This window comes from Mauremys mutica, chromosome 2 (assembly GCF_020497125.1).
Source record: "Mauremys mutica isolate MM-2020 ecotype Southern chromosome 2, ASM2049712v1, whole genome shotgun sequence".
Lineage (NCBI taxonomy): Eukaryota > Metazoa > Chordata > Testudines > Geoemydidae > Mauremys > Mauremys mutica.
Window position 1 is genome coordinate 252,093,306 of NC_059073.1, and position 8,589 is coordinate 252,101,894.

Genomic DNA, 8,589 nt, shown 5'->3' on the forward strand with positions numbered 1-8,589 from the left:
GTGCTGTAAAATTACCCCCAAATCAGGGAATCTCCCTGATATAGCATCTATGTCCCAGGTGGAAAGCCCATTTTCCATACATTTGAAGTCTCTCCTTGGTGTGTGTGTGTGTGTGCACGCATACAGGATAGTCATGGGTGCATTAAAGAGGTGTGTTTCCATGAAAACTTAGATTTATACAACTGGGGCTAAATTAAGGGTAGGATAAGAAGTTAACACCCTAACCTGGAGGATGAGTAGGGAAAGCAGTAACTTTTCTGATGATCTCAGATAACAGGGAAGTGTGACACTTTAAAATATCTTGTCCTCACACTGAGAACACAGGACAGGACAGAATCTATCTAGGGGACTGGGGGACAGCTGTACTGAAACTACCTTGGCAGGTTGAAGTTTGTGTTGGGGGCGGGGGGAGCCTTCATGCACATTAATGATTTGGAGAGTGGGGACTTCTTACATTTTTAGTTTGTACCTATGTCCATCTCCACCCCCACCTTATACACACATTCAGAATGGGACAAGGGGACAGGGACTTGAGCGAGATTGACTCAGAGAAGGTGATGTAGATAGGGGTGGGACTTTCAGATCAATAGCCCCCTCTCCTCCCCGTTTCCACTGGCTGGAGTTAATGCTGCTGCTGTTGCTGCTTTGTCAGTGTCACTGTCTTCCTAGGCTCTGTGCAGTGCAGTGCAATTCCAATTTCCCTAGAGCAGCAGCCTCTTCAGTCTACTGGACTCCAGCAGCCAGTTCAGGACTTTATTTCCTTTTCGACAAGTGGCTGATCCCCAGTGTTTCACGGGATAGAGTATTTGCTCTCACCACAGTATCCCTGTAAGTATTTCACGTTGTTACTTAAATTATTTCCTTTGTGAAACTAATTTGTCCTGTGCTGAATAGTGACAGTCGTTAGCTCATGACTTGTCAAGTCCCAGTCAAGAGCTGTTCTGGGGTTTGCTCCTGGTTCAGGGGTTCAGATGGCAACTGACTTTTGTAATTTTTGTTTTCTGCTTTTGGCAGCTGATAAAAATTGGTGGTGACTTCAGAGCTGCTGTTTTACTGCTTCATAACCAAGGCACTTACATGTCCTTACTGCACCAGTGAAATGAAAGTAAGGAAGTCAAATAATTTCATCCCTGTTTTACTGAATACTTCTTTCTAGTAACACAGGCAAGAACAAACATTCAGAGAAACTTGAACACATGCTTACAAAATGTTACTCTGCAGAAGAAGGTATAACCAACTGACCTTTAACCATAGATAAAAAGGAAAGGTTTAGAACAGAATTAGATTCAATATATTAGTGGTTATCTAGCCTATGCAGTGAGGGTGAATGAGGGACTGGTTGCCAGCACTTTGAAAAATGTTGTGTTACTGTTATTATTATTGGCTCACAAAATTATTCTGGTTGGAAGGAAACCCAGTTGGGAGATACAACAAATTCCTGGGACCCAGTGTAAAACTTTTTTTGGCCCAAATCACTATTTTGTATTTGCCTGACACCTCTGAAAGTTGGTAGCTCACATATTTCTTTGCTGTTTTTACTTTGAGAATTGGTACGGGACTATCTGACTGCGGTGAAAAGTGTGGTTATAAATGCTGTGGCAGCTAAATCTGCAGGGTGGAATTTAGGTGAAATATCAAATGAGGGAAAATGTTTTCAAACCTTTACTATCATCTATCTTTTTCCTCAGTCTCGTTTATGTATCTGTACTCCCCCCAGCCCATTGAGAGGAGGGGCTAAGAAAAACGTACAACCAGCTAAAGGACAGGGAGCACAGAACAGGGACAGCGTAGATGATCCCTGCCTCAGAACTAAAAGTTGGATAATGGTTTTGGGACTGAAGTGTCTAAAGGATGTTTTGCCAGTCCCATTGCTGCTGCTGGGTTTGAGACAGTTCTCACAATCTTTTGCTTCTTTTTAAACTTTTCTTTTTGGTGCCACAGCTGAAGCCATCCTGGGCTGCTGCGTTCCAAGTGTTAATTAGCTGGTGCTTAACGGTGGTGCCTGGGACTTGGAAATCAAGAGGAGAAGCTGGTATTACCTTCCGGCCCTAAAACAATCAATCTCATCACTGGATATAATCACAATACTGAGCATGCAGTGCCTTTCTGCAAGGCTCGCAAAGTGCTTTAAAAACATTAATTCTTCTCACAATCCTGTAAAGTAGCTTCATATTATTATACCCATATTATATAGAGATAGTAAAAAAAAAGGCTCAGCTAGGCTGTGACTTACCCAAGGTCACCTAGCAGGTCTGTGACAGTGCTGGAAATAGAAAACAGATCTGCTTTCTCCTGACTGTTGTTTGAGAACTACGATGAAGGGCTCTTCCAAGACACTGCTCTTATGGACATGTGTAATTACTGGGTCATCCAAATCATGATAGTGTAAGTTTACTCTGCAGAGACATAATGAACAGCTCAACCTTAACTCCAGCCTGCAGATCTGCCTGTATTGTGAGAGTAGGCTAGCAGAATTTGAGAGAGTGACCTCTTCAGGCAGTCAGCAGAGGAATAATAAGGTTCTCTTGACTGAATGCTAATCATTCCCCAAGTGGTTGGACAGTTAACAGTTTGTATATCCCTGAAACAACAATTTCATACACTTTACTGTGTATTGGTGTTTTCCTATATTTAGTGTTAAGGTTCTGAGGCCTGTGACTGTTGGGTTCAAATAGAGGAGATGGCTCTAAACCTTGGGGGAGAGATGACCTATCCTGTCAAAAAAATGGAAAGGCTCTCATTGACTTCAATGAGATGTGGATTAGGCCGATAAGCCATAATTAACTTGGTCTCTGCAAATCATTTTATTCCACCTGTATTCAAACACTGGGAATATATGGACGCTGAGGAGAATAATTGTTGAATTAAAATACAAGTTGCATCACAGTGGAACAGATTTCCTTTTAAAGTATGCTTCATTTGGATTTGAATAATAATTAAAAAGACACAGAAACAAAGAGATTATCTACTGAAACAAATCAGCAGTGTTCTTCCTATTTACAAGGTACATCCTGTCTCCAGCTCTTTCATCTCCCAGCTTTCATCTCAGCTGCTTTCTTAGGTATGTCTTCAGTGAGAAACTTCAGACCTGTAAATTTCCATCAGTGTAGCTCAGCCAATGGTAACAATAGTGGAAGCTATAGGGCAGAGAGGTCTCAGGTGTTTTAAGCATTGTGCTATCTAACCCTGTTCTGAAAGACAAGGTAAGTGAGGTAATATCTTTTATTGGACCAACTTCTGTTGGTGAGAGAGACAAGCTTTTGAGCTACACAGAGCTCTTCTGCAGGTCTGGGAAATGTACTCAGTGTCACAGCTAAATACAAGGTGGAACAGATGGTTTAGCATGAGTAGTTATTCTGAGCAGATAGAGCTGCACCCGTGGAGAATTTCAGGTCAGAATTTTCCCAGTGTAGATCAGCTCACAATGGCTGTATACGCTGTGGTGTTTGGCTTTCCATTATGACTGATGGGGTTGCTACTCTTTGCCTCTCCCATTCTGCTCTCTCTAGATATCTAATATTTTATGCATACATGTTAGAAAAGCTATAATAAGTCTTTGCTTAATTTCAATGCAATACTGAAAGAAGACAGCTTTGGACTTAATCTTCCCTCTGTTATAGCTGGAAAGCCTCATTCTGTGTGCAATAGTTTACTCTTTGCCCTGTTACTGCCAGTCTGAATTGGAATGGTTAGTGACTGGCAGAACTGCCGATTGTTTATAATCCTGATACTTGATTGCAATAATTTTAAACATGAGTGTTATAATTCTTTAAATCTTTACTAATAATTGAACAACTAGCAGAGAGGCAGGGTGGTCTAAACACAGGCGTGGTAGATGGGAGCTCCTGAATTCTAAGACCAGCTCTGAGGCCAACATAGTCTGTGACTATTGGCAAGTCATTGAACTTTTTTATCCTAATTGTTCCATCTGTGAAATGTAGTTAATAATACGTAGCTGCTTTGCAAGCATAGTGTAAAGCATATTGTATTGGTTAATGTTTACACTAGTGCTTTGGAAATGAAAAGTGTGCTATAAATGTTAAGTGTTATGCATGACTACAATTCATAAATCATTTTAGGGATATCTTTTAAAGTTATGTGAGAAAGCATTAGAGAAGGGCAAAGTTACTCTTGTTTTTATGTCCTTTCTTTTAGGTACCAGTGTGAAGCATGGACTCTGTGTGTAGAAGAAGGTGGTACCTTCAGTTGGGCTGTATATTGATAGTGAATTTGGCTTATGCCAATCCAGAATATCAGAAAGAACCTCCTGGAAGCCTAGGTGAGATTGACCATCACTGCTGGGAGAGCTCCTCTCATAGGCTGGTGGAAATGAAGAAACTCAAGGTAGCAGATGCTATCATTGCTCTCTGGGATTTCATGATGTTCCTAAAAGAATCACCGAAGGCCAAGCATAATGAACTCTTCAATGACTTAGCCCAGAACTTCTGGGATATGTATGTAGACTGTGTGCTTTCAAGGTCCCATGGAATGGGCAGAAGACAATTACTATCTCCCAACTATTTTTCCACATACCCACAGAGAACCTCACAAGGTAACTCTAATGTACAATGCCAACCAACTAAATACGAGCCATTAAAGCCATAATATTGTTCCATCTTTCAACTGTCTATTTTTCAGACAACTCAGCACAATCATTTCTAGTTTTCTGCCCATCTTTCTTTATCAAATCCTTTGCAAAGCCATTTTAATAATAATTTACATCCTTCTCTACTTTTACATTTATAGTGCATCAAATTTTGAAGAATTTTGTGTGTTGTTCAGATTGTGTTAGATCATATATGCCCATATAACCCTACTATGTGCTCTATTCATGGCAAATTGGGCCATAATTACTTTCTTAAGCTATTATATTTTTACCAAGGTTTTTCTTAAAAGTGTCCATGTGAATGTAGTGCTCATAAAAGCTCATCATGCCAAACTAACAAGGTTGGAGACTGAATTCTGTTTATTCACAGAATAGATGTAAAAGAAATAGCAACAGTGAAATCTTCATAGCAATTATGCTTCACCTCTGACCTGGAGAAATCATCTATAGGAGAGGTTCAGATTCCCTGTCCATTCAAGTCTCATTCTTCCCACTGACACATACTATTAGTGCTTATTTTTGTAACATGGACACCTAGCCACTGAGAACCACCAAATGGTAACAAATTCACAGGTCACTGTTGCTTTTGAGAGGATTTGAACTGGCAGCCTCTGGGTGACTGGCTCTATATCTTATTAACCAATCCCTAGAGATAGTTTCGCCCCAAAATAATATAACCCCCCAGTAGATTTTTTTTTTTTACAGCAGCAAAGAGTTTAGATCAGGGGTTGGCAACCTTTCAGAAGTGGTGTGCCAAGTCTTCATTTATTCACTCTAATTTAAAGTTTCATGTGCCAGTAATAAATTTTAACGTTTTTAGAAGGTCTCTTTCTAGAAGTCTATAATATATAACTAAACTATTGTTGTATATAAAGTAAATAAGTTTCAAAATGTTTAGAAGTTTCATTTAAAATTAAATTAAAATGCTGAGCCCCCCAGGACCTGGGCACTGTGAGTGCCACTGAAAATCAGCTCGCGTGCCGCCTTTGGCACACGTGCCATAGGTTGCCTACCCCTGGTTTAGATTGAACATGACACCCAAATTGAATAGACCAAAATAAAAGATGTCACATAACCCTAGCATTCCTAAACAGATTGCTAGGCTAATAACTAGCCCTCTTTTCTAATCTTGCAGGGTCAGACTTCTCAAAACATCAGTTTTAGGCCAAAATGGGAGAAAAATGACGATACCTCAGCAAGATGACATCGAACTGAAGGAAAAGAGCCTGCTTGTCAAAAGCACAGCCTGTACTGTAGCTGCTTATGAGCATTGTTCCTTTGATGGGTTTTGAGATTTTGTTTTATGCTTTACGAGCACATGATAATTGATAAATACTTCAGATGTGTGTTACTAACATGTTCCCCTTTCTTTAAATGTACCAAGGTTGCCTTTCCCCACCACTGGACATGTGAATGCTTTATGTATTTTGAGTCAATATCTGTGTTCTCTCAGGTAAACCTATCTGTTTAAACTAGTGTTATATTTTTGTAGACATTCATCTTTCAAATAATTCTTTTTTAAAATGTTAACTGCAATGGAAACCCAATATATTTTTATACATTAAACAACAGAGTTCAGTGGCAACAAGCATATTTTATACAGTATCTTGCATATGAAATGGATTTCAGTTTTAAGATCTGCAAAAAAGTACCAATATCAACCCAAAGGGAGAGATTATGCTTGATGTAGTGTCTTGCGCAGCCTCTAAGTTTGTATTTGATCACTGCTTGGTCTTGGTTATAGTTTAATTAAAATATTTTTCTATGCAACAAGGACTGAATAATAGTCACTGTCTCATACTTGTCCATTTGTGTAGCTGATTAGTTACAATTCAGTACATATATAATATAAAAAAGGGACAGTTATGTATTTTGCATAAGATTAGCATGTGCCCTATGCACCCAGGTGAGAGTAAAAGGGGTGCAACGTATCCCACACGTGGACTACTTGCATTGCAGGTTGCAGCACAGTGGGAGAGCAGCCTCAGGCAGATGGGCATGGAGTGGAGAACGGATGGAGTCTTGCCTCCACTACAAGAAACCATCCAGCACAGAGCTGGCAAAGAGGGGGCAATAACCAACTATTGGTCTCTTCCCAAGCCAGGGGAACTTGGCAATGAACTGTGGTTCTCCAAGTCAACACTTGTTTTCTGGTTTGCTTCTGGAGCTGTGCGACGTATGGCAGAAAGTTAAATCAAGGTCTAGCCCTTTACAGGGGTGGCACTGGGAGGGCCTTGTGGGGGCTATAGCCATCCCAAAATTTGCCTTAGCTCCCCTGTAGCCATCCCTCCCAGTGCAAAAGTCAAATGTTACACAGAAGTAAGGGTGGCATGGTACGGTAATGCCACCCTTATTTCTCTGCTGCTGCTGGCAGAGGCACTGCCTTCAGAGCTGGGTTGTTGGAGAGCGGTGGCTGCTGGCCAGGTGCCCAGCTCTGAAGGCAGCACTGCCACCACCACCACCAGCAGAGAAGTAAGGGTGGCATGGTATGGCATTGCCACCCTTACTCCTGCAGTTCTGCTGGCTCTGACTTCTATCAGCACTGCCCCCAAAATACTACTGGGCAGAAGCAAAACAAGTGTGATTTCACTGGGCTAGGAATTTGACAAGATTCTCCTGCTTAAAGGGGAAAATATCCAGAAGGCTTCCCCCAGTCACTGTCTTAAAATTTACAACCTTCTTACAAGGGCTGGACGGGCCTTCTTGGGCTGGGAGAGGATAACACTCCAGATGCTGGGTGCAAAGGAGATGATGTTTTTGTGAGGTCTTAAAACTCCAGTCTGCCTGAAGTCAACTTCTACTCACCTGAAAAGGACAAACTCTTAGAATGGCTGTTATATTTTTGTTATCTATCCCAAGCCCTGGGACTTAAGTCTCAAAAGAACTAGCATACATGGTTACCAGTCGAGTAACCTGCAGGATGGGCTGGAGTGATTCTTAGGGCATATTTGTAAAGGGTCTTTACAATGGGTGAGTGATGAGATTCACTACAGGCTCTCACAAATGTGCCATACTACAGTCTGGATTCCAATGTGCACCAATCTTGAATTAGCTTCAGTTTGAATGGCTTCCCAACTGCATGAGATATAACCCAAGCCATTTGCCTTAATACATGTGGTTTCATTTGCTTTGTGTGCTTGTGCTGGAGTCCAGGGTCTAGGACCCCGTGGGGTAGGAGGGTTCCAGAGATCAGGCTCCAGCCCAACCCTGGAAGTCTACATAGTAATGAAACAGCCCTGCAGCATGAGCCCCGTGAGCATGGGTCAACTGGCAGGGGCCAGCCATGGGTTTTTCTTTGCTGTGTAGACATACCCTTGGAAAGCCAGTGAACGATGCTTAAGTTAAAAAAAATAGCTGAGGATGCTGCAAGGCATCAGATCAGCAAGACCTTTCAAAATAAATTTGTTTATTTATAAAACAAAAGTTGAATTTTTACTACAATCCTCATTTTGACTTAACGGCTATAGATGGAGTATGCTTCTTTAGAGACCCAATATATAGAGCTGGATCAATTATTTGCCGTATAGAGGCCAGTTTATCTGAGCTTTCTAACTTGGCCATATAAACAGTGCAGTAATGATTCGGGGTTTTTCAGTGAATAAAAAAGGTGACTAACTATAGTTCATTTACACAGGTGTAAAATGCATTCACACTCATAAGGTCACCGTTTATGCTCATTTATTTCAGCACTATTTTTGAACTGAACAACAGTTGCAAGGCACCATACATATTTTAAAGGACTCCATCCTGCAAGGTGCAGGGAGTCCTCAACTCTCATTGATTTCAACTGGAGATGAAGGGACTCAACACCTTGCAGGATCAAATATAATTTTTTTTTTATACTCTGATGCATTTGTCCCAATGCAAAGTGGTCTCTCATATCTTAAGAAACAATATAATATTGTAGCAAAGAATCCTGTGGCACCTTATAGACTAACAGATGTTTTTGCAGCATGAGCTTTCGTGGGTGAATACCCACTTCT

General features: G+C 41.0%; 1 protein-coding gene across 2 annotated transcripts; it reads left to right on the plus strand.

Moving 5' to 3' along the window:
• The first annotated feature begins 418 nt into the window (after positions 1 to 418).
• On the plus strand, positions 419 to 6,189 carry FAM237B (family with sequence similarity 237 member B). Of its 2 annotated transcripts, XM_045007670.1 has the most exons (4): positions 419 to 828; positions 1,015 to 1,105; positions 4,156 to 4,552; positions 5,742 to 6,189. In XM_045007670.1, the coding sequence occupies exons 3-4, from the start codon at positions 4,171 to 4,173 to the stop codon at positions 5,768 to 5,770; spliced, it is 411 nt and encodes a 136-aa protein (XP_044863605.1). In that variant the 5' UTR covers positions 419 to 828; positions 1,015 to 1,105; positions 4,156 to 4,170; the 3' UTR covers positions 5,771 to 6,189. The 2 variants fall into 2 exon arrangements, with proteins under 2 accessions (XP_044863605.1, XP_044863606.1); XM_045007671.1 differs by lacking the exon at positions 1,015 to 1,105.
• Positions 6,190 to 8,589: the final 2,400 nt, after the last annotated feature.